We start from the raw sequence: 26219 nt of genomic DNA, 5'->3' as shown, positions 1-26219 counted from the left end.
TTACAAGGTTAAAGGCAGGATTCTTGGCCGTGTGAAAGAACAGAGGGATTTTGGGGTCCATGCCCATAGATGCCTCAATGTTAGAACATAGAACATAGAACAGTACAGCACAATGCAGGCCCCTGGGTCCTTGATGTTGTGCCAACCTTCTATCTTGCCACCCAACTTGATAGGGTTGTTAAGAATTCATACGCTGTGTTGACTTTTATTAGCAGTGGGATTGAGTTTAAGAACTGCGAGCTTATGCTGCAGCTCTTTCAAGTCCTGGTTAGACCACACTTGAAATATTGTGTTCAGTTCTGGTCGCCTTATTATAGGAAGGATGTGGAAGCTTTAGAGGGGGTGTAGAGGAGATTTACCAGGATGCTGCCTGGACTGGAGGCCATACCTTATGAAGAAAGTTTGAGGGAGCTCGGGCTTTTCTCATTGGAGTGAAGAAGGATGAGAGGTGACATGACAGAGGTGTACAAGATGATGAGAGGCAAAGATAGAGTGGACGCCAGAGACTCTTCCCCAGGGCAGAAATGCCTTTCACAAGGGGTCATAATTTTAAGGTGATTGGAGGAAGGTTTTGTGGAGATGTCAGAGGTAGGTTCTGAGTGGTGGGTGCATGGAATGCACTGCCAGCAATGTTAGTAGCTAAAAATGTGTTGCTGGTTAAAGCGCAGCAGGTCAGGCAGCATCCAAGGAACAGGAAATTCGACGTTTCGGGCACAAGACCTTCATCAGGCTTGTGCCCGAAACGTCGAATTTCCTCTTCCTTGGATGCTGCCTGACCTGCTGCGCTTTAACCAGCAACACATTTTCAGCTCTGATCTCCAGCATCTGCAGACCTCACTTTTTACCCCCAGCAGTGTTAGTAGTCAGATACATTTAAACAACTCTTGGATAAGCACATGGGTGATAGTAAAATGTAAGGTATGTAGGTTATTTTGATCTTAGAGTAGGATAAAAGGTCGGCACAACATCAAGAGCCAAAGGGCCTGTACTGTGCTGTACTATGTTCTACATCAGCTGTGCTCCCTTTCTTGTCATTGAGTAAGAGTCATTACAGATCAGAAGGTAGTCGTTCAACTCCACGGAATCCAGACTGGCCCTTTACACAGCAATCCACTCAGTTACATACACCTCACTACCCTAATTTCCACCAATGCTGTATATTTCCTTTAAGTAATTCTTCATCACCACAGCATGGGCGGCACGGTGGCACAGTGGTTAGCACTGCTGCCTCACAGCGTCTGTAGACCCGGGTTCAATTCCCGATTCAGGCGACTGACTGTGTGGAGTTTGCACGTTCTCCCCGTGTCTGCGTGGGTTTCCTCCGGGTGCTCCGGTTTCCTCCCACAGTCACAAAGATGTGAGGGTCAGGTGAATTGGCCAAGCTAAATTGCCCGTATGTGTTAGGTAAGGGGTAAATGTAGGGGTATGGGTGGGTTGCGCTTCGGCGGGTCGGTGTGTACTTGTTGGGCCGAAGGGCCTGTTTCCACACTGTAAGTCTAATCTAATCTATCACCCTCAAATGCAGAGTTCCAGATCATTTTGATGCACCTTCACTCCTCATATCTTTGCCAAAACCTAAACTTGTGATCCTTGGTCTTTATATCATCAACTAGCAGGAACCGTCTTTCTTTGTTTCCTTTATCTAAGCCCACCCTCATATAACACACTGCTCAGAGATCTCCCCTTAACTCCTTTGCTTCAAGAAGAATAACCCCAGCTTTTCAAATCTAACCTTGTAGCTAAAATCCCTCATTCCGGAAATCATTCTCGTAAGTCTCCTCTGCACCCTTGCATTCTGTTGCAACTTGTGCTAACCAGACTGGAAGCAATACTCCAGTCGTGCCCAGAGTGTTATACAGGCTCAGTCAACTTCTTTGCTTTTATATTCAATACCAATGTTTAGAGTACAAGATTGATACTTGACTAAGTACTGTTTCAGCATGTCCTGCTATCTTCAAAGATTTGTGCACATAAATCCTCAGATGTCTCTCTGATTTTGAACACTCTAGATTTGTGCCAGTAACTCCACGTTGCATCTTCCGATTTCTTCCACCAAACGCACCTCACTACTAAATTTTATCTGCCACTTGCCTGCCGATGCTGCTAGCCTACATTCAAATCAGTTGATAGCAACTTCACTGTTTGCAAACTTCCTTCCCAAATGGCATTGTGGTTCAACCCACAGCAGGAGGACTACAGTAATTCAAGAAGGCAGCTCACAACCGCCATCTCAAGGACAACTGGAGATGAGCAATCAATGCTGGTTAGCCAGCGATGCCCACACTCCAGATGAACTTTTAAAAATTTAATAACATCAGTATATTTCCAATTTTTTTCATATTATTTTGTATGTAGGAGTCCTGCAGGAGTTTAGATGTGCTTCATACCTTTTAAAAGTAATTCCCTTCACCTTATAACTGCCTCTCATTGCCAGTTTATTTGAGAGCAGTTCAAACTTCATGATTCTTCTCTGATCTTGATTAATTTCACATATTTGCTTATGTAGCACTTGCTCCCTCACCTTCCCACGATTAAGTAGTTTGCATTATTCCCCTTTCAATGATCCATTCTATTTTAGTTCATATGCATTATTTTTCGAACCCACAGCTAGTTTCAAAAGCAAAGCTGAGAAATAAAACAATAACACTTTTGGAATGTCACCTAAATTGCACATTTCATTAATTTCTGAAGACAAAATAAGTTAACACTAATTAAGACCTCATCTTACTCAGCTCATAAATTACTTTATTCTGGTCAATAAAACACATTGCACTATTTCAAAAGTGGCCGAACCATTCAATTCTGGTCTCCCTGCTATCGGGAGGATGTTGTGAAACATGAAAGAGTTCAGAAAAGATTTACAAGGATATTGCCAGGATTGGAGGGTTTCAGCTATTGGGAGAGGATGACTAGACGGTGACTATTTTCTCTGAAGCATCAGAGGCTGAGGCGTGACCATATAGAGGTTTATAAACTCATGAAGGGAATGGATAGGGTGAATAGGCAAGGTCTTTCTCCAGGGTAGGAGAGTCCAAAACTAGAGGATGTATGTTTAATATGAAATGGGAAAAGTTTAAAAGGGAACTAAGGAGCAATGTTTTCATGCAGAGGGTGAACATGTATGGAATGAGCTGCCACAGGAAATGGTGGAAGCTGGTATAAATTACAACATTTAAAAGGCAGCTGGATGGGTACATGAATAGGAAGGGTTAGAGGGATATGGGCCAAATGCTGGCAAACAGGACTAGATTAGTGTAGGATATCTGGTCAGTATGGACAAATTGGACCAAAGGGTCTATTTCCATGCTGTACATCTCTTTGACTCTATACAGAATAATAACAAAGTTTTTAAAAAAGCTTAGTATAAAACGTTATATTTGTTTGCATACCGAAACATGCAATGTTTAAGAAAAAGTTCTCTTAGAGGACTGACTTAACTATCTTTTCTACTAGCATTTCTACCAGTTACTACACACTCGACTGCTCATTTCCAACCATTATGGTACAGCATGGTGGCTTTTAAAAGAGCTACTCTTCAAACACCTATCCAGATCAAAGATATTGCCAAGCATAGACAATTGTTTCAAACTCTTTTGAATTCCCTTGGTTGCAATTGGATTCTCATCTCATCAAGTTACTATCTGGAATAGCTAACTCGATAAGACAAGGCTCAATTTAAAATCCCTTTTAAGACTATTCGTTTGAGGAAAAAAAGCAGAATCTCAAACCATGCAAGTACGTGCTTCATGTTTTGGAGTAGCGAGAGGCGGGAACCGGGAGGGGGTGACGTGGGTGCGAAGGGATTGTCGGGAAGGCCAGTAAGTACATTAAACTTCTTATCTTCAGGCCAGCGAGGGAGGAGGGAGCAAAGGACTTCTGGGAAGAGTAAGTAGAACAGTTAATATTTGCGTGAAAACAGTAGGGCACCTGCTGCTCAGAAGGGAAGGGGGAAGAGGAGCAGAGCAGTAATCATCGGGGTCCCGTTAGGGGGACAGATAGGAGGTTCTGTGTGGACGAGAGAGACTCATGGTTGGTGTGTTGCCTCCCAGGTGCCAGGGTCCGTGATGGCTCCGATCGTGTTTTTGGGATCCTTCGGGAGGAGGGAGAGCAGCCCCAAGTCGTGGTCCACATAGGCACCAATGACATAGGTAGGAAGAGAGATGGGGATTCAAGGCAGAAATTCAGGGAGCTAGGATGGAAGCTCAGAGCTAGGACAAACCGAGTTGTTTTCTCTGGTTTGCTGCCCATGCCATATGCTAGTGAGGTGAGGAATAGGGAGAGAAAGGAGTTAAACACGTGGCTACATGGATGGTGCAGGAGGGAGGGTTTTGGGTTTTTGGATAATTGGACCTTTCTGGGTTAGGTGGGACCTCTACAAGCAGGATGGTCTTCATCTAAACCAGAGGGGTACCAATATCCTGGGTGAGAAATTCGCTACAGCTATTAAAGTGGATTTAAACTAAGACAGCAGGGAGACGGGAACCAAAATTGTAGGACAGGTACAGAAGAGGATGAGAGTAGGGAGTTCCAAAATCAAGTATTTGACACTGGGAAGCGAGAACTTGGATTGAAGTGTGTGTACTTCAACGAGAGGAGCATCTGAAATAAAGTGGGTGAACTGGCAGTGTGGGTTGGTACCTGGGACTTCGATGTTGTGGCCATTACGGACACATGGATAAAGCAGGGACAGGAATGGCTGTTGCAGGTTCTGGGATTCAGATGTTTCAGTAAGAACAGAGAAGATGGTAAAAGAGGGGGAGGTGTGACATTGTTGATCAGGGACAATATTACAGTTGTAGAAAGGATGTTTGGGGACTCGTTAACTGAGGTAGTATGGGCTGAGGTTAGAAACAGGAAACGTGAAGTCACCCTGTTGGGAGTTTTCTATAGGCCTCCGAATAGTCCCAGAGATGTAGAGGAAAGGATAACAAAGATGATTCTTGATAGGAGTGAGAGAGGCAGGGTAGTTGTCATGGGGGACTTCAACTATCCAAATATTGACTGGGATCATTACAGTATTAGTACTATAGATGGGTCAGTTTTTGTCCAGTGTGTGCAAGAGGGCTTCCTGACATAGTATGTGGACAGGCCTACAAGGGGCGAAGCCACTTTAGATTTAGTACTGGGTAACGAGCCTGGCCAGGTGTTAGACTTGGAAGTAGGTGAGCACTTTGGAGACAGCGATCACAATTCTGTCAGGTTTACTTTAGTGATGGAAAGGGATAGGTGTATTCCACCAAGCAAGAGTTACAGCTGGGGGAAGGGAAATTACGATGCAATTAGGAAAGATTTAGGAAGCGTAGAATGGGGAAGGAAACTGCAGGGGATGAGCACATTAAAAATGTGGAGCTTATTCAACGGAACGTTCCTGTGTGTCCGAGATAAGTATGTACCTGTCAGGCAGGGAGGAAGATATAGAACACGTGAGCTGTGGTTTAGTAAGGAAATCGAATCCCTGATCAAAAAGAAGAAGAAGGCATATGTTCGGACAAAATGTGAAAACTCAGTTAGGGCACTTGAGGGTTACAAGGAAGTCAGGAAAGACCTAAAAAGAGAGCTCAGAAGAGCCAGGAGCAGACATGAGAAGTTGTTGGCGGATAGGATCAGGGTTAACCCTAAGGCTTTCCATAGGTATGTCAGGAATAAAAGAATGACGAGAGTTAAATTAGGGCCAATCAAGGATAATAGTGGGAAGTTGTGTGTAGAGTCAGAGGAGATATGTAAAGCACTAAATAAATATTTTTCGACAGTGTTCACTACAGAAAATGAAAATGTTGGCGAGGAAGATACAGAGATACTTGCATCTAGACAAGAAGAGATTGAGGTTCACAAGGAAGAGGTATTAGAAATACTGCAGTGTGAAAACAGACAAGTCCCCTGGGACGGATGGGATTCTCTGGGAAGCAAGGGAAGAGATTGCCGAGCCTTTGACATTGATCTTTAAATCGTCATTGTCTACAGGAATAGTGCCAGAAGACTGGAGGTTAGGAAATATGGTTTCCCTGTTCAAGAAGAGGAGTTGAGACAACCCTGGTAATTATAGACCAGTGAGTCTCACTTCAGTTTTTGGTAAAGTGTTGGAAAAGGTTATAAGAGGATTTATAATCATCTAGAAAAGAATAATCTGATCAGGGACAGTCAGCACGGTTTTGTGAAGGATAGGTCGTGCCTAACGAATCATATTGACTTTCTTGACAAAGTGACCAAATAAGTAGATGAGTGTAAACCGATTGATGAGGTGTATATGGATTTCAGCATTCGATAAGGTTCCCCACTGTAGGCTATTGTACAAAATGCGTAGGAATGAAATTGTGGGAGACAGCAGTTTGGATCAGTAATTGGCCTGCTGAAAGAAATCAGAGGGTTGTAGTTGATGGAACATGTTCATCTTGGTGTCCAGTTACTAGCGGCAAGGGTCGATGTTGGGTCCACTGCTGTTTGTCATTTTTATAAATGACCTGGATGAGGGCTTAGAAGGGTGGGTTAGTAAATTTTCAGACTACACGAAGGTCAGTGGAATTGTGGATAGTGACGAAGGATGTAGTATGTTGCAGAGAGACATAGATAGGATGCAGAGCTGGGCTGAGAGGTGGCAAATGGAGTTTAATGTGGACAAGTGAGAGGTGATTCACTTTGGACGGAGTAATCAGAATGCAAAGTACTGGGCTAATGGTAAGATTCTTGGGAGTGCAGATGAACAGAGAGATCTCGGTGTCCATGTACACAGATCCCTGAAAGTTGCCACCCAGATTGACAGGGTTGTTAAGAAGACATACAGCGTAGAGGGATTGAGTTCCGTAACCAGGAGGTTATGCTGCAGCTGTACAAAGCTCTGGTACGGCCACACTTGGGAGTATTGGTTCTGGTCACCGCATTATAAGAAGGACGTGGAAGCTTTGGAAAGGGTGCAGAGGAGATTTACTAGGATGTTGTTTGGTATAGAAGGAATGTCTTACGAGGAAAGACTGAGGGCCTTGAGGCTGTTCTCATTAGAGAGAAGAAGGTTGAGAGGTGACTTAGTAGAGACATACAAAATATTCAGAGAGTTAGCTATGGTGGACAGGAAGAGCCGTTTTCCGTATGGGAACGGCAAACATGAGGGGACACAACTTTAAAGTGAGGGGAGATAGGTATATGTCAGAGGTAGTTTCTTTTCTCTGAGAGTAGTAAGGGTATGGAATGCTTTGCCTGCAACGGTAGTAGATTCGCCACGTTTAAGTGCATTTAAATCGTCATTGGACAAGCATATGGACGTACATGGAATAGTGTAGGTGGGAAGGGCTTCAGATTAGTACGACAGGGTGGCGCAACATCGAGGGCCAAAGGGCCTGTACTGCGCTGTAATGTTCTATGTTCATTTTACGATATATGATATGATTCAACTGCAAAAGAATTCTAACTCATTATGATCAGGTTAATTTGGTTGGGCGGTCCAAATATTAAAGCATTCCTTATGAGTTTAATAAAAGCAAGATTTAATTAATCAATCATAAAAACTGATCAGTACAGGCTGACAATACCTGAAGAACAGGAAACCTTTATCTATCTAATGCATTTATTTGAATTATATAGGCAGCACTGGGTAAGCCAGCTTTGAAATGGCGTAAATCTTTCGGCAAACCAAAACTGAAGCACTGTTCACTGGAGACACGTTTCATTAAGTATAAGAGATTAATAAGGATTGTTGCCCGAACTGAGAAAGAAAATCCAGCAATAAGAAAAAAATTGGATAGACTGTGTTGTTCTCTTTGGAACAGACAGGGCTTCGGGAAGATTTGATTGAGATGTATAAAATTGTGAAGGACCAGGATAAAATGGATGGAAAAAGTCTACTTCCCTTAGCTAAGGGATAAGAGACTAGCGGCACAGATTTAAAGTGAAAAATGAGATTAAAGATGAGAGGGGAGATGAGGGAAAAAGTGTTTATCCCTGGTGTGTTAAGAAATTAGAAATCATTCCTTGAAAGGATGGTAGAGCCAGAAATAAGAGACTCATTTGAAGGGTGTCTACAAAAGTGCCTTAAGTCCCATAACACATGGCTATGGATCAAATGCAGGACAGTGGGATTAGGTTTTGCGGTTCATTTTTCAGCTGGCATGGATATAATGAGCAGAGTGGCCTTTATCTATGCAATAAATTATCTACAATTCTATGATTTGAACCCCAACCCCAAAATACCCTTGGACTGAGAGGTTTGGTACGCCATTTCAGAGGACTGTCATTTAGATGGGCTTAAGAGTCAACCACATTGCTTTGGGTCAGGAATTAATAAATGGCCAGATAAGGTTGGCAGATTCCTTTTCCTGAAGAGCATTAAATGGGCTTTGCAACAATGAAAGTTGTCATGGTTAGTATTTATGGTACTAGATTTCTTAATTGAATTTAAATTACTTTAGTTGCTATAGCTATCATGTCCCCGATCATGAAGCTGAACTTCAAGTTTACCACATCATTCTGATCATCACTATACTATATCTCCCCCTGAGGTTTATATGATGCTTACTTTGCTGGACACAGTGACTGTTTTGCCTGACAGTAAATGAGACCACTTATAGAATCTATTGCAAGTAAGAAATTGTTTAAAAATGACATTAATTGATACACTGTCAATTGAAGAGTTTCACAAAATTCCAGAACTTTATATATTGATAACAAACAAATAATTTAACTGAAAGCATTCCAAATTCATCGGCATGAATTGTAATTTCCTTATATTACCTGCTGCTTTTCTTGTGTAAGTGCATCAAAGAGTTTCTCAGTTTCTCCTAGTGCCTCCATTCTTGCTTTGTATGTCAGTTCTGTCTCATACGGAGTTTGTAGCATCGGAATTTTCTTCTCTTTCTGGAGAAAAGTGGTCATCTGGTCTTCCCAACCTGGTCGACTAGTAACAGACCCCACCTTCGTCGCATTTAATACAGAATCTGAAAGTGTTTCAACTTGAAACTTAGCATCAACACAACTCCTTGAATTTTGTACTGCTGCAAAAAAGTTTCACATTGTTTTTAATGATAATTAAAATACATCTATTTTCTCAGTTTTGCAATTCTGAAAAATATTTCAAATAATTTTATATTCTATGTGGTTACCTTTTGTATTTTCCAGTGGAAGGAACTGAAGTCTCTTTCTTGGACTTGAACTGTGAGATGGGACTGAATTTGGAAGCTCCATTTCATCCAAGTTTACGTCAAACCTAAGAATAAAATGATGCACTCTGAAAACAACTATTCTCTAAATAACTAAAAACCCTCTGTGCAGAATGCTAATTTTTTTCCAAATCCAGCAGCCTAGATATGCAGAAATTGGAACACCTCAGTCAATTCAATACCATTATTATGATAATCCAGGTGTTGATTAACCAGGCCCAATCAACATGCTGATATGACACTACCAATAACACCGAATGTTAAGCTAGGTTATGAAAATGTCTAATGTTATATTTAGTGGTTTCTCTGCCAAAGTCATAATCATGTGGCAGTCATATACTTAGGTGCGCTGTAGATAAAATCAAAAACAAATCCATGACTGCCTTGGCATGAAGCAATGTTGAATGCCTCCACAAATTTACCTCACAATTGCTCAATCACAGTTCAACAGGACCCAACCCGACCTTCTTATCTGACAAAAATTAAAGAACTACAGATGCTAGACGTAGAACATAGAACAGTCCAGCGCAAAACAGGCCCTTCAGCCATCGATGTTGCGCCAATGAACTAATCCAAGCCCAGCCCCTCGACACTACCCCATCATCGTCCATCTGCTTACCTAAGGATTGTTTAAATGCTCCTAATGTGGCTGAGTTAACTATACTCGTAGGCAGTGCATTCCACGCCCTTACCACTCTGAGTAAAGAATCTTCCCAGACATCTGTCTTAAATCTATCACTCCTCAATTTGTAGCTATGCCCCTTGTACAAGCTGATGTCATCAACCTAGAAAAAGACTTTCACTGTCTACCCTTTCTAATCCTCTGGTCATCTTGTATGTCTCTATCAAATCCCCTCTTAGCCTTCTTTCCAATGAGAACAGACACAATCTCTCAGCTTTTACTCATAAGACCTTACCTCCAGACCAGACAACATCCTGGTAAATCTCCTCTGTATCTTTTCCAATGCTTTCACATCCTTCCTGTAATGGGACGACCAGAACAGTACACAATATTCCAAGTGTGGCTGCACTAACGTTTTGTATAGTTGCAGCATGACATTACGGCTCCGGAACACAATCCCTCTACCAATAAAACCTAACACACCGTATGCCTTCTTAACAGCACTATCAACCAGTGTGGCAACTTTCAGGGGTCTACGTACATGGACTCCAAGATCCCTCTGCACATCCACACTACCAAGAGTGTTTCCATTAATACAGTATTCTGCCTTCCTATTATTCTTCCCAAAGTGAATCACCTTACATTTATCCATTTGCCACCTTTCGGCCCAATTCTGAAATTTATCCAAGTCCCCTTGCAACCTGCAACATTCTTCCACACTGTCCACTACTCCACCGACTTTAGTGTCATCTGCAAACTTATTAACACATCCACCTATGACTGGGTCTAAGTCAATGACAAAACAGATCCTTATGGCACACCACTAGTAACCGGACTCCAGGCTGAATATTTTCCATCAACCACCACTCGTTGCCTTCTTTCAGAAAACCAGTTTCTAATCCAAACTGCTAAATCACCCTCAATCCCATGCCTCTGCATTTTCTTCGACAGCCTACCATGTGGAACATTGTCAAAGGCTTTACTGAAGTCCATGTACACCACATCAACTGCCCTACCCTCATCCTTGGTCACCTCCTCAAAAAACTTAATGAGGTTTGTGAGACACCACCTGCTGTTGATGAAACCATGTTGACTATCTGCAATCAAGTTGCTGCTTGCTAGACGATTATAAATCGTAACTCTTTCCAAAGCTTTTCCTGCAACAGAGGTAAGGCTCACGGGTCTATAATTACCTGAGTCATCTCTACTGCCCTTGAACAAGGGCACAACATTTGCAATCGTCTAGTCCTCTGATACTAAACCTGTAGACATTGAAGACTCAAAGATCAAGGCAAAGGGTTCCAACATCTCCCTAGCATCCCAGAGAATCCTCGGATAAATCCCATCCAGCCCAGGGGACCTATCTATTTTCATTCGTTCTAGAATTGATTACACCTCTACCTTACTAACCTCAATCCTTTCTAATCTAATATCCCGTGTCTCAGTCTTCTCCTCTACAATATTCTCCTTTTCCTAAGTGAAAACCAATGAGAAATATTCGTTTAGTACCTCTCCACAGGGTCCACACACAACTTCCCACTTCTGTCTGACTGGCCTTATTCCTACCCTCTTCATCCTTTTATTCCTCACATACCTATAGAAAGCTTTAGGGTTCTCATTTATTCTATCTGCTAAAGACTGCTCATGTCCCCTCCTTGCTCTTTTTAACTCTCTCTTTGATTCCTTCCTAGCTAATCTTTAACTCCCTATCGCCTCATCTGAACCATCTCACCTCAATGTCACATAAGCCTCCTTCTTCTTCCGCTTAACAAGAGATGCAACTCCTTTAATAAACCATGGTTCCGTACCTTATCACTTCCTCCTTGCCTGACATGCCTACCAAGGACATGCAATATCTGTTCTTTAAACCAGCTCCACATTTCAATTGATCCCATCCTATTTTGCTACCCCATTCTATGCATTCTAAGTCTTGTCTAATTGCAATATAATTGCCCTTCCCCCATCGGTAACTCTTGCCCTATGGCATGTACCTATCACTTTCTATCGATAAACTAAATATAACCAAATTTGATCACTCTCTCCAAAGTGCTCACCTACCACTAAATCAACACCTGCCCTGGTTCATTATCAAATACCAAATCCAGTGGGACCTCCCCTTTTGTTGGCCCTTCAACATACTGTACCAGGAAACCTTCCTGCACACGTTGGACAAAAACTGATCCATCTGACGTACTAGAGTAATAGCATTTCCAGTCAATGTTGGGGAAGTTAAAGTCCCCCATAATGACCACCCTGTTCCTTTCACTCCTATCCAGAATCGCTTTGCCAATCCTCTCCTCCATATCCCTGGAACTCTGCAGAGGCCTATAAAAAAACTCCAAGCAGTGTGACTTCTCCTCTTGTGTTTCTAACCTCAGCCCATACTACTTCAGTAGACAAGTCATCGTTAAAACTTCTTTCAGCAATTGTTATACTGTCCTTGACTAACAAGGCCTTCCCTGTTTTCAATGAAAGATCTAAACCTTTAAACCTGTAACATCCATTCCTGATCCTACCCTATCCATGTCTGCAAAATGGCCACAACATCGAAGTCCCACGTACCTATCCATGCTGCAAGCTCACCTACCCTATTTCTGATACTTCTGGTGTTAAAGTTTACAGACTTCAAACCAGCTTGCTGACTGCCAGCACATTCCTGTGATTGTGAAATGCTGTCCATGCCCTTCCTATTCTCATCCTCCTGTGCACTGGAACTACACCTCAGCTTCCCATCCCCCTGTTGAGCTAGTTTAAACCCACCAGAATAGCACCAGCAAATTTCCGACCCAGGGTATTAGTACTCCTGTGGTTCAAGTGAAGACTGTCCTGCTTGTCGAGGTCCTCCTTTCCCCAGAATGAGCCCCAATTATCCATGTACCTGAAACCCTCCCTCCTGCACCATCCCTGCAGCCACATATTCAGTTGGTATCTCTTACCATTCCTTGCCTCGCTATCAAATGTCACAGGTAACAAACCAGAGGTAACAACTCTGTGTGTTGTAGCTGTCAGCTTCCACCATTGTTCCCTGGAATCCTGCATTACAGCTCTGAACTCTGGAACGAAAACAGAAATTGCTGGAGACCTTCGGTAGGTCTAGCAGGAGAAAAAGAAAGAGAAAAAGAGGAAAGGAAAGGAAAGAAAAAGAAAAAGAAAAAAGAAAAAGGAAGAACAGACAGACAGACAGAGTCAGACAGTCAGACAGTCAGTCAGACAGACAGAGAGCAGAATCAGAAAGAAGTGAAGAAGGGTCACTAGGCCCAAAACATTAACTCTGTTTCTCTCTCCTTGGATGGTGCCTGACCAGCTGAGGTTCTCCAGCAATTTCTGTCTTTGTTTCCTTTCTGACACTTGTGTTTTTCTCTGTATGCTTAACTGCACAAGGTTTACTAATACTTTAGGGCATGTACTAAATGAGAAAACATATTAACAACGATAACAATTGCATATTCTAGGTAACATTTTACTGCTCCTAATCAAGTGTTGCATGCAACATTTGCCATCTAAAAGCACAACTGCATAGTTCAAGACGGAACACTGTCACCTAACTGAAGTCATTAGACAAACACTTGTTTTAAAAGAGAAACATTCAAGTATGTTATCGACAAAAGCAAATGTGAAAATATTTTCAGTAAAATTAACTAATAGCAATATCATTTTAAAAATATACACAGCAAAACAGAAGTATCTTGTTACAACTGAATCTCAATGGTCCAAATAGCTCCTTCTGTGATATGATGACTCTATGCCAATGACAATTAGAATAAATGCTCCATGGTATTCTAACTTGTTAAACATTTTAAAACTTTTTAAAAGATACTGTAAACATTAATATTAATCAGCAATAACGAAATATTACAAGATATAATTAATGGTTAGAACATCAAGAAGGGTTTAATGCTCTTGATGAAAGCATCTTCAGACAAATATCTTTGAACAGCATCTCCAGCGTTATACACATTTTGTAGTGTTCATGTTGCACAGACAAGCCCTGATATCTTGTCATTTGATTAAGAACTTATGAAAATTGACCCATTATGCTTAAGTTTAAATTCAACAATGAAGAGCATTACTTTGTCACTGTGTTTTCTTCTTTGCCAAGGAGATGATTAAATCCAGGAGACAGATTCTCTTTAGGACAGCGTTTGGGACTGGACTTAGCAGACAGCGATGTTAGCAAAGTGTTCCGTTTAGCTGTGAAAGAAGAAAAAAGAAATTCAGTACTTGAGCCATTGCACTCTAAAATTAATCAGCTGAGTTATAGGCATTTTCCAGAAGAAAAACAACAAGTGAACAGGTAATAAAAATACAAGTGCCAACATTTAAAATGCCACTTCCATCTTCTAAACTATTTCCTGTCTTCAGTTTCCAGGTCCTGGTATCTGATACTCATAGGCCTGGCAAGTGACTTGTTGCCAGCAAGTTGTTACGTCCCACAGCTCAATGTTAAAAGATGCTGCTGGCTGCAACAAAATGATTTTCTCAGTTCACACCACACTTTTTCTGAGTGCCTCACAAAACTGGGTGGAAGGGTGAGCCGTCAGGAGGACGCAGAGATGCTTCAATGTGATTTTGACAAGTGAAGTAAGTGGGCAAACGCATTGGTAATGAAATATATTGCAGATAGATATGAGGTTTTCCAATTTGATAGCAAAAATAGGAAGGCAGATTACTAATTGGTGATATATTAGGAAAGGGCGAGGTGTAATGAGACCCGGCAGTCCTTGTGTACTAGTCACTAAAAGTAAGCATGTAAGTGCAGCAGGCAATAAAGAAGGCAAATGGTATGTTGGCTTCATAGGGAGAGAATGTGAGTACAGAACAAAGATACCTTGATAAAATTCTACAGGGCTTTGACGAGACCACACTTCGGGTTCTGTGAGCATTTTGGTTTTCTTACCTGTGGAAGTATGTTCTGGGTGTGGAGAGTGTAGTGATTGTAGTGAGATCAGCCAGGTGGACCTCAAAAGTATAGGAGTTTCCTGATTGGGGTTGTTAATCTGGTTGAATCAGGGAGCCCTGGCTTACATAAAAACTTCCACTATAATCTTACACTCTTGACATTCTGATGTCTGAAAGTGAGGACTGCAAATGCTGGAGATCAGAGTTGAGAGTTTGGTGCTGGAAAAACACAGCAGGTCAGGCAGCAGGAGGAGCAGGAGAATCAACGTTTCAGGCATAGGTCCTTCATCAGGGATGAGGCTTGTGGGCTGGGAGGCTGAGAAATAAATGGGAGAGGGGTGGGGTTGGGGGACAAGGTATGCAAGGCAGTACTATAGTCAAGGGCTGTTCATGTGCAAATAAAGAGTGACTTGATGACCGGATACAGTCCTCTGTAGAGTTACTTTAGAGGGACTGCAACAAAGGTATACCAGACTGATTCCTGGGATGGCAGGACTGATGTATGGAAACAGACTGGATCAGTTAGGAATATATTCACTGAACTTTAAAAGAATGACAGGGTATCTCAGAAATCTATAAAGATCGAACAGGGTTAGACAGGATAAATGGACTAAGGATGTTCCTATTGATTTGGGAGTCCACATAAAGGGGTCAAAGTCTCAAAGGACAGAGTACAGCATTTAGGACTGAAATAATTTCTTCATTCAGTGTGGTGAGCCCGTGGAATTCCCCACCCAGAAAGCAGTTGAGGCCAAAACATCAATTATTTTCAAGAGTGAAATAGAATTCTTGGCCAAAGAGATTAAAGTGTGTGGGAGAAAATAGGGCAGGCTACTGAGTTTGATGATCAGCCATGAACATATTTAACGGCACAGCAGGCTCAAAGTGCTGAAAGGCCTGTTCCTGCTCCTATTTTCTAGGTTTCTATGTCAGAGGCAGGTAGAGCAGGTCTAATTTGTTATTTCATAAATATATAACTCATGATGCCATGAACAAGCACCAAATGAAGTACTGCAAATATCCTTATTTAAATAGCCATCATTCCTGGTAGCAGGAAAGGTGAAAATAAAATGCATTGTTCCTTATTCTTTGAATATCAAAGATTTACTCCATCTCTCCAGAACATCTGAGTTTTCATTCTGTCAGAAAACTTCAGTAGCAAGTGTAGATATCACTTTGTTACCTGGAAAGCTGGTTTGGTTTTTTTTGCAAATGATGCAAGACAAGGACTGTCTTCAAACTAAGGATCACCCAGACAGCTATCTCCAGCTCCCCCTCTTTCCACACACTCTCAGCCCTAAATCTCCCTAATTTTCTCCTTCTACCTAACTCTTATCATTTCTCATTTCTTCATCCTGCTGTCTTCTCCAAGCTGAGGTCATCTATGAGATCTACTTCCTGCTGAATTCCATTTTTCTGCAATCCTATTCAAAACTTCCTTTTCTGGTCACGATATTTGGTGATATCACTGAGTATTAGTGAAAAAGAGAGACATCTCAAAGTTTTTCATCTTGTTCTTATTGGGACAGAAGTAATAATTTGAAATATGAAAGTGTACAATATTAATTCATGGTATAATTTTCAATTATTTTCTTTCCTGATCCTTTCCCTTCCCCCAACTTTCACCACCCTCATTCAAAATCTCACACTCAATTGTCCAACTTTTTGAATTATGGCTCCAGTTCCAAACTCTTTCTTCTCAAAAATCTTAGAATATACTCTCACCTTCCAGCTGTGTCCATATCTACTGAAACACATCTATTTCAGCTTTTAGACAGCAATATGGAGAAGTTTCAAGTGGAATCTCTTGTCCCTCCTTGATTGACAGAAGTGGATCATACATTCTCATCTAATAGCTCTGCTCCATGTGACTGTTCTTGCAATCGTACATTCAGACAGGAATGTACTAAAACTTTGCTAGAACTACAAAGCAAAGAAGCTATGACCTCAGAAGGCCCCTACATGTCATTCTCTGCTCTTTTAAACTGAAAGGAAAGCTTGCTTTACATTACTCTTTAGCTAACACTGTGCTGTACCTGGCCTGGGAGTGTTGGATGAGAGTAAAGTTTCCTCTACTCTTTTAAACTAGGAAATATGTACAATGGTAATGGCCATCTCTATTCTTCGCCATCACCACTCAAAACTTGTTAATTATCGACCTTGTCATCCAACACAAATCTTTGAGGAGTTACAGCTCCCAGATAAACAATGGGAAAGATGTAGTCACTGCCCCTAACTCAACATTACAAACTCTGCCCTTTTCTCATTGACTCCATTTTCCGTTTGTCAGTTCTCAGACTGACCATATGCTCAGAAATATTGACATCCTGTTCCACTCTGGGCAAAGCTCTAAGCTCCAACTCATCCTTAATGAGATTTTGGCTCCAAGAGGGTATTTTACCTGATGCGGCAAGACTTATATTACAAAAGATAACCTAAGAAAGTAGATGCAGATACTACGCATTGAAAAATCCAATACTCAATTACCACAACCAGCTATTATGTATAAATATTACATTATTAGGCATCAAGTCTAAATTAACACCATGTAATTGGATTACAGCTGAACAGCATGTTTCTAGTGATGTGCCATGCTTCAAGTAATCCTAGGGTAAAATGGGCCCTGATATATCTGTATAATTCTCAGGTCACATGTTATGATACAATGATCATATCATGAGCATTTTCCTCAAAAGATATAATGACATACTGACCATGAGACAGAACACAACCCACATGACTTTTCCGTCAACACCAAGATTACTTATCTCCTAAACACTGCCTACTACCATCCCTTTGGCACTGAAACTCTATTATATGGCCTTGAGATAGAGATTATACTATACTAATTCTTTTCCCTTGCTGTCATATCATAAGACATTGGAACAGGAGAAGGCCATTTCCGCCCCTTGACTGCTCTGATATTCAATAATATGTCCCATGTCCTCTTTCTTGTCATTTCACCAAACCCTTGATTCCCCTCCTGATCACGAACCTACCTCAGCATTAAATATGTAAAGGTTCTGCCCCAAAGCTCTCTTTGGCAAAGAGTTCCAAAGACTCAACCCTCTGAGAAAACATTTCTCCTCATCTCATTCTTTAATTAGTGCCCCTTCATTCTGAGACGATCCTGTCTGGTCCTAGATTCTCCCTTCCTCTCAGCATTTATCCTGTCAAAGTTTTAATAAGATCACCTCTTATTCTTCTAAATTCTAATGAGTAGAGTCCCAAACTGCTTAATCTTTGCTCATAAAACAATCCTTTCATACTGGAGATCAACCTCGTCAATCTCTTCAGAACTTCCTCCAAATGAAATAATATCTTTCCTTAAATAAGAGACCAAAACTGCTAATAGTATTCCAGATGTTGTCTCACCAGTACTTTGTATAGTTGCAGTTCCTTAGTCTTACACTCTAATCCCCTTGAAATCAGGGCCGACATTCCATTAGCTTTTCTGATTACCTGCTGCATCTCTGTGCTAACTTTCTTTGCTTCATGCAGAAGTACCCCAAGTCCCATTGTGTTGTAGCTTTCTATAATTTTGTCCATTTAAGTAAACTGTTCTTTCATTCTCCCTTCCAAGACATCCGGCACTTCCTCCTCTATATTATGGACATTTTTGAAGATGTCACCGTCTATCTTCCTACATTCTACAGCTTCCATCTCCTTTTCTACAGTAAGTACTGATGTAAAATACTCGTTTAGTATCTCCCCCATTTTCTGTGGCTCCACACAAAGGCCACTTTGCTGATCTTTGAGGGTCCCTATTCTCTCCCTAATTACCCTTTTGTCCTTAACATATTTGTAAAAACCCTTTGGGTTCTCCTTAATTCTATTTGCTAAAGCTATCTTATGTCCCCTTTTTGCCGTCCTGATTTCTCTAAGTATACGCCTACTACTTTATACTCTTCTAAGGACTCACTCGATCTATCCTATCTATACCTTACATATGCTTCCTTCTTTTTCTTAATCAAAACCTCAATTTCTTTTGTTATCCAGCATTCCCTTTACCTACCAGTCTTTCCTTTCACCCTAACAGGAATATACTTTCTCTGGACTCTCGTTATCTCATTTCTGAAGGCTTCCCATTTTCCAGCTGTCCCTTTACCTGCGAACATCTGCCCCCAATCAGCTTTTGAAAGTTCTTGCCTAATACTGTCAAAATTGGCCTTTCTCCAATTTAGAACTTCAACTTTTAGATCTGGTCTATCCTTTTCCATCACGATTTTAAATCATATGGAATTATGGTTGCTGGCCCCAAAGTGTTCCCCCATTGACACCTCAGTCACCTGCCCTGCCTTATTTCCCAAGGGTAGGTTAAGCTTTGCACCTTCTCTGGTAGGTACATCCACATACTGAATCAGAAAATGTTCTTGTAGACACTTAAATTCCTCTCCATCTAAACCCTTAACACTATGGCAGTCCCAGTCTATGTCTGGAAAGTTAAAAATCCCCTACCATAAATCAACATATTATTCTTACAGATAACTGAGATCTCCTTACAAATCTGTTTCTCAATTTCTCTGACTATTTGGGTGTCTATAATACAATCCCAATAAGGTGATCATCCCTTTCTGATTTCTCAGTTCCACCCAAATAACTTCCCTGAATGTATTTCCGGGAATATCCTCCCTCAGTACAAAAACTCATCCATCACATTCCTTCAAAATGCTTTTGAAACCTGTGCTTCACAGATTTTGTTCACACAGCCATCATGCTTGCCCTTGCTGACCTACATGTCTTTGTTAGCCAAAGCACCTTATAATATTCTGGATTTCTCTGCTCTTTAGCTAAATGGTTGCACTCCCAATTGAGTTTAAACATTGTAGGTTTAAATATTGTTATCTCTTGTATTCATACTGTGCACAAAGTACATCTTCATTTACAAATGTTTCAAATGAACAAAATAAGTGATAGTCACTTGCTCGTTCATTTCTCCAGGCAATATCTTGACCAGAGTCAGAACCTGGTTTAAAGTCTGACCATTACATATTAGTCACAATCTAACTGATGCATTTTCTATGGCAATCTCTCTACCAAATAATCAGCACTATCCTTCCACATAATATAAATGCTGTTTTCCTTTAAATTGACATTCTTGAAAATTGCCCTGATCAGAGCAAGATAAAAAGCTTTGACAAAATGAGGTTTTTTTTCAAGAATGCTCAAAATCTATACTCCAACTATTGGAAGACTACATTATGAAATCACATTGCACATAACCCAACAATGAGATTTTAGTGAAAACAACCTTGAACATTGCACTTTACCACTGGGCGTTTAGCATTACCGACAGAAGCCAATATGGGAAATTTTGACAGGTTAACAAAAAAATGGAGAACAGGAAATAATCAACAATCAAACTTTGAAAACATTCGAAGAATTCAGAGAAATATTTTTACTTGGTGTAGAAGTGGGTGTTAGCCTCCGGTTTGAAGGGGGTACAGAAGATGATCTTTGACCTGGGGAAGAACGACTACATTTTGATCTGGTTCGATCCTTAACAGAGTCCTCAGACTTGTCTCCACTGCAAGTGGAATCTGCAAATCCTACAGTCTGTCTGCGATTCAAGAATTCTGTTAAAAACAAATGAATAAATGACATGCCTAGCTAATTGGACAGAGTTTCAGTTCTAAACAACTTTTTGTTAGCTTCCTCATTGTCTGGCTCAGTTTCATATCACAGTCAATCTAGAAGTATCAGATTTAGTCTCTGTTTCAGATAATTTATCTTAGTCATAACAGTCCAACTGGCTGCTATTACTGGATTCACACTGCTCCTGTTAACTACAGGGGAACCTCAATTATCAGAATATCAATTATCCAAACATTGGATTATCCGAAGGGGATCTCAAGGTCCCGATAAAAACATTACATCAAAGACCTGTTTCAACCCTAACTGCGTCTTTTGTTTACAGGTACAATAATGAAAAATGAACTCAGCTCACTGAAATGCTGCCAAGAACAGTCCAGGCACAGTCTCCAAATGACTGACCACCCGCCCTCTCCCCACACTTTCCATCGAAGTTCTACACAGGGATGAACCCCAAACCCCACTTCCCCAGATAATCTCTCCAACATTGTCCAGTACAGGGCAAAGGTGGAACCTGTCAAAAAGTAGTGTGGTAGTGCATGGGTCGGACGAGGGTGCAGGGTTGGGGCTGCAGGGTTGGGGCTGCAGGGTTGGGGAGACGGGGGAGCAGAGTTGGAGGCGGGCGAGGAGACAGGGTGGGAGCAGACAGGGGCGGGGTCTCTCCCGCAGTACTTTTGCCTTGTCTCCTGAACGGGGAGCAGACTTGACAGAAAACTCCGAGCCCCAGAGGAAATCAATTAACCAAATAATCGATTATCCGAACAAAATAATGCCTGCCCATCTTGTTCAGATAATCAAGGTTCCTATGTACTTCATTACCTCACTTGCAAGTACGTGTGTGTGTGGGCATAAGTTATTTATAGTATAAAAGAGGAACTCAGCCCATTGAGTCCATGTCAGCTTGCTGCTAGGGCAGACCAGTCATTCCTATTGCCCTGCTCATTCCCCATGGCCCTGCAAGTTATTTTTATTCAACTGCCATCCAAGTTCCATTCGAAATCATTGATTGTTTCCACATTCACCTGCTTTGTGGGCAGCATGTTTTACATCATTACCATGCGCTGTGCTAAGAAATCTCTCTCATTCTCCCTGCATCTCTTACTTGAAATTTTAAAGTGTGGCACATTCACCTGTGGGAAAGGTTTTTCACCTGCCATTTAAATGCATTATATTATTCTTGGTCACATCTAATAATCTCAGTCTCCTTTTGACCGAGGAGAACGACTCCAGCTTTTCCATTCTAATTTTGTAACTGAAATCCCCTTTCTGGAACATTACTGGTAAATCTCCTCAGCCGCCTTTCAAGAGCCTTCATAGCATTGCAAAAACTGGGACGCAATTGGAGCCCTGTATTGCTCTCCATAACTTGTTTTAGTACTCAAGACCTCCATTTGTAAAGCCCAAGATCTCTCATATTTTGCTAACTACTCTCTCAATATGTCCTACCACATTCAAACACAGATGCACATGTACTCCCATGACTCTCTTTTCTTGCATACTCTTTAGAAATATGTCATTAAGAATATATTGTCTCTTCTGATAGAAAGAATTCCCAGCTTTGGCTCAAGGCCACTCTTGATCCCAGATTTGGTGAAAGGTTGCCTCTAACCCTGGGCTTGGGAAAAGCCACTTCAGCCTCTCTTAAAAAGCCCCCAGCAACTTCCTCATTGCTTGCACTTCATTACTTTGATGCTCATCCACTCACAGTTTGCTTCTCTCCTTTAATGGTTGGTGATAAGCTCATTAAAGCAAGAGACATGACAGAACCAGTCTGTGATTGGAGAACCATTCCTCACCATTTTCTTCCACTCTTTTTACATGAGTAGCTTTTCTCCAATTCGGCATTTTTGAAGAAATTTTCCTGGGTGATTTGAGGCTTTCACAGGTGAATTCACTCACCACCTTTATAAGTTTTGAGATGAGGATAGGTCTTTTAGCTTTTGAGCGTGCTCCACTCGCCAATAAAGTCATGGCTGATCTGACTGTAATTTCAACTCCACTTTATTGTCCATCTCTCATGACCCTTGACTCCATTATTTATCAAAAAGAGACAGAAAAATGTTCCCACTCGTGTAATAATTGAGAACGAGAGGCATATATGTAATGCATCACTAAAAGGAGAAATGCTATAAGGAAAAGCTTTTTCATGCAGAAAATGGTTAAGGTCCCAAATATATTGCCTGACAAGTGTGTGGAAGCAGTTCAATTAAGGCTTTCAAAAAAAAGAATTGGACAGTTATTTGGAAAGGAATATTGTGAGGGTTTACAGGAAGAAAGAGGAGAATAGTAGGTAAGCTGCTCATTCAAAAAGCCAGCAAAGGCACAATGGATTCATCTTCTGCACTGCAACAATTCTGTGATTCTGAAAGCGCAACTTAATCAAGTCTTGAATAATTTAAGGTGACCCAACCTCCACTGCTGCCTGGGTAAGAATATTTCACAGACTAACCACCCTCAGAAAAAAATCTCCCAGCTTCTTCTTAAATGCAAAACCAGTTATTGTTGAATAGTACTCTAAACATAAGCAGTCTCAACAAATCCCTGTACAATTGCAGTCAAATTTCCCAACTTTTATTTTCCATTCACATTGCAGTAAACACTAACCTTCTATATGCCTGCAATGAACTTTATGATTCAGTGACATATCTTGTCTAAGCATTTTTAACCTATCCATTGTCTCAGCTACCTTCCCTTCAACCAACATTTTGTCAATTTTCTCTTCTTAGAAAGCACTGATACAAATAATTTAGTAGTCTAGATTTACCATGCACCTCTAATTCACTACATCCTTAATAGGATCCACTGTACTTCCCATTGTTTAAATGCTGGTAGGAGATTTTCAGGTTCCCTTTCATGTTGACTGCCATTCAAATCTCAAATTTCTTTGTGCCAGTCTTATTTTTGTGGGATATAGGTAAAGTAGTGTTACTTCTGCAATTATAATTACTTATACAAAGTAAATGAACTCACACTAGTGTGTAATTGTTTCAGCCAAGAGCTGAGTCAACAAGAATGGAAACTATGTGGAGGAAATGCATAATTTTTTTTGTATTAGCTAAAATTGTATGCAAGAAAGAAACGGGACTGCAAAACAATGGTAGATATTACAGGCGACTAGATAAGATGCTGTGAGGGGACGCAATTAAGTTAAATACGCCTGTACAAACAATAGGTATAAACATCTGTTTCCCACTTTTACAGAAACACAGGAACAAACCCCAATTGAAAGGGTCTTAACGATAAGATGCTGAGAGGGGAGGCTGAGATGGAGGGAGTAGATAAAGGTAAAGAAAGGATATGCCTAACAATGACCTTGGATGAGGTCAAACGGCCTTGTGAGGCCAGAAATAAGCATTTTGTCACAGACAAGGCCGGATAAGCAAGAGATAAACAGGAGTAATGGGTACCGGTCTTAGGGAAGTGGAGGATGTAAACGGGGAGAAGCAATGAAATAAAAAAACAAATATAGAAACCAAATTATATAAATATCGAGTATTTGTTGAATTTGGTGTGCGAGTCCCTTGCTTTGTACACAGACAGTGGACATCACACCCTCTTGCAAGAGTAAAATAAAGGACACTACTGATTCAGATTTTGTCTTGGACTGAAATTATTGAAGTGTGTGAGCTTAGTATCTCACATTTTCCTTTTCTTTCCTTTTATCAATTTATTGTGTTTGACCTGGTTTTCACTTTAAGAACTTACCTAATAAACATTATACACCCTCTTTTTCTGCTTCATCGTAATCTCTAACTCCCTCCTCAGACAAGAAAGCCCAGTTTTCGCCCCCTTCTCTTTTGCCCTTTCTAGATTGTACCCAACCTGTATCTGATGTATCCTTTCTTTAAAATTAATTGTTCCAGTACTGCTTTTTTCTCTCACTTGGGAAGTTTCAGGTTATGTCTGTTTTAATGCTTCATAATCAAAATGGTGTGGGCACAGGTTTTACAGTTCCTGCGGTGGCAGGGGAAAGTGCCAGGATGGGAGGGAGACCCCACCCTTCTAACCATAAGTTAAAGATGCCCTCCAACGCATCTCGTCCACATCCCGCACTCCACCCTCAGACCCCACCCCTCCAACCATAACAAGGACAGAACGCCCCTGGTGCTCACCTTCCACTCTACCAACCTTTGCATAAACCAAATCATCTGCCGATATTTCCGCCACCTCCAAAGAGACCCCACCACCAGGGATATATTTCCCTCCCCACCCCTTTCCGCCTTCCGCAAAGACCGTTCCCTCTGTGACTACCTGGTCAGGTCCACACCCCCCTACAACCCACCCTCCCATCCTGGCACCTTCCCCTGCCACCGCAGGAATTGCAAAACCTGTGCCCACACCTCCCCCCTCACCTCCATCCAAGACTCCAAAGGAGCCTTCCACATCCATCAAAGTTTTACCTGCACATCCACTAATATCATTTATTGTATCCGTTGCTCCCGATGCGGTCTCCTCTAAATTGGGGAGACTGGGCGCCTCCTAGCAGAGCGCTTTAGGGAACATCTCCGAGACACCCACACCAATCAACCACACCGCCCCGTGGCCCAACATTTCAACTCCCCCTCCCACTCTGCCAAGGACATGGAGGTCCTGGGCTTCCTTCACTGCCGCTCCCTCACCATCAGACGCCTGGAGGAAGAACGCCTCATCTTCCGCCTCGGAACACTTCAACCCCAGGGCATCAATGTGGACTTCAACATTTTCTCATTTCCCCTTTCCCCCAACTCACCCTAGTTTCAAACTTCCAGCTCAGCACTGTACCCATGACTTATCCGGACTTGTCCTACCTGCCTATCTCCTTTTCCTGTTGTGGTTCTGTTCGCCGAGCTGGGAGTTTTTCTTGCAAACGTTTCGTCCCCTTTCTAGGTGACATCTTCAGTGCTTGGGAGCCTCCTGTGAAGCACTTCTGTGCTGATTCCTCCGGCATTTATACTGGTTTGAATCTGCTGCTTCCGGTTGTCAGTAACTGTCCGCTGCAGTGGCCGGTATATAGGGTCTAGGTCAATGTGTCTGTTGATCGAATTTGTGGATGAATGCCATGCTTCTAGGAATTCCCTGGCTGTTCTCTGTTTGGCCTGCCCTATAATAGTGGTGTTGTCCCAATCGAATTCATGTTGTTTGTCAACTGAGTGTATGGCTACTAGGGATAGCTGGTCGTGTCGTTTCGTGGCTAGTTGGTGTTCATGGATGCGGGTTGTTAGCTGTCTACCTGTTTGTCCTATGTAGTGTTTTGTGCAGTCCTTGCATGGGATTTTGTAAACTACGTTGGTTTTGCTGTTGCTGGGTATCGGGTCCTTCGTCCTGGTGAGTTGTTGTCTGAGAGTGGCTGTTGGTTTGTGTGCTGTTATGAGTCCTAGTGGTCGCAGCAGTCTGGCTGTCAGTTCAGAAATGCTCCTGATGTATGGGAGTGTGGCCAGTCCTTTGGGTTGTGGCATGTCCTCATTTCGTTGTCTTTCCCTGAGGCATCTGTTGATGAAATTGCGCGGGTATCCGTTTTTGTTGAATACCTTGTATAGGTGTTCTTCTTCCTCTTTTTGTAGTTCAGGTGTGCTGCAGTGTGTTGTGGCCCTTTTGAATAATGTCCTGATGCAACTTCGTTTATGTGTGTTGGGGTGGTTGCTTTCATAGTTCAGGACTATGACAAACAACATGAATTCGATTGGGACAACACCACTATTATAGGACAGGCCAAACAGAGAACAGCCAGGGAATTCCTAGAAGCATGGCACTCATCCACGAACTTGATCAACAGACACATTGACCTAGACCCTATATACCGGCCACTGCAGCGGACAGCTACTGACAACCGGAAGCAGCAGATTCAAACCAGTATAAATGCCGGAGGAATCAGCACAGAAGTGCTTCACAGGAGGCTCCCAAGCACTGAAGATGTCACCTAGAAAGGGGACGAAACGTTTGCAAGAAAAACTCCCAGCTCGGCGAACAGAACCACAACAACGAGC

The 26219-nt window shown here is 41.8% G+C and overlaps 1 protein-coding gene across 12 annotated transcripts in view; it reads right to left on the bottom strand.

Moving 5' to 3' along the window:
* LOC132827004 (M-phase phosphoprotein 9) overlaps positions 1-26219 on the bottom strand; it is a 107959-nt gene that overhangs the window by 12230 nt on the left and 69510 nt on the right. For 9 of the 12 annotated variants that reach the window (XM_060843334.1, XM_060843335.1, XM_060843333.1 and 6 more), the window contains 4 exons: positions 20067-20240; positions 13836-13956; positions 9087-9190; positions 8719-8978 (listed from right to left, as the gene is read on the bottom strand). In XM_060843334.1, the coding sequence (XP_060699317.1) occupies positions 8719-8978; positions 9087-9190; positions 13836-13956; positions 20067-20240 (659 nt within the window). The remainder of the gene's footprint in view (positions 1-8718; positions 8979-9086; positions 9191-13835; positions 13957-20066; positions 20241-26219) is intronic. The other 3 variants (XM_060843337.1, XM_060843339.1, XM_060843344.1) reach the window with 3 other exon arrangements.

This window comes from Hemiscyllium ocellatum, chromosome 24 (genome assembly GCF_020745735.1).
Source record: "Hemiscyllium ocellatum isolate sHemOce1 chromosome 24, sHemOce1.pat.X.cur, whole genome shotgun sequence".
In the NCBI taxonomy this organism is placed as follows: Eukaryota; Metazoa; Chordata; class Chondrichthyes; order Orectolobiformes; family Hemiscylliidae; genus Hemiscyllium; species Hemiscyllium ocellatum.
This window is presented reverse-complemented; position numbering and strand designations above follow the sequence as displayed.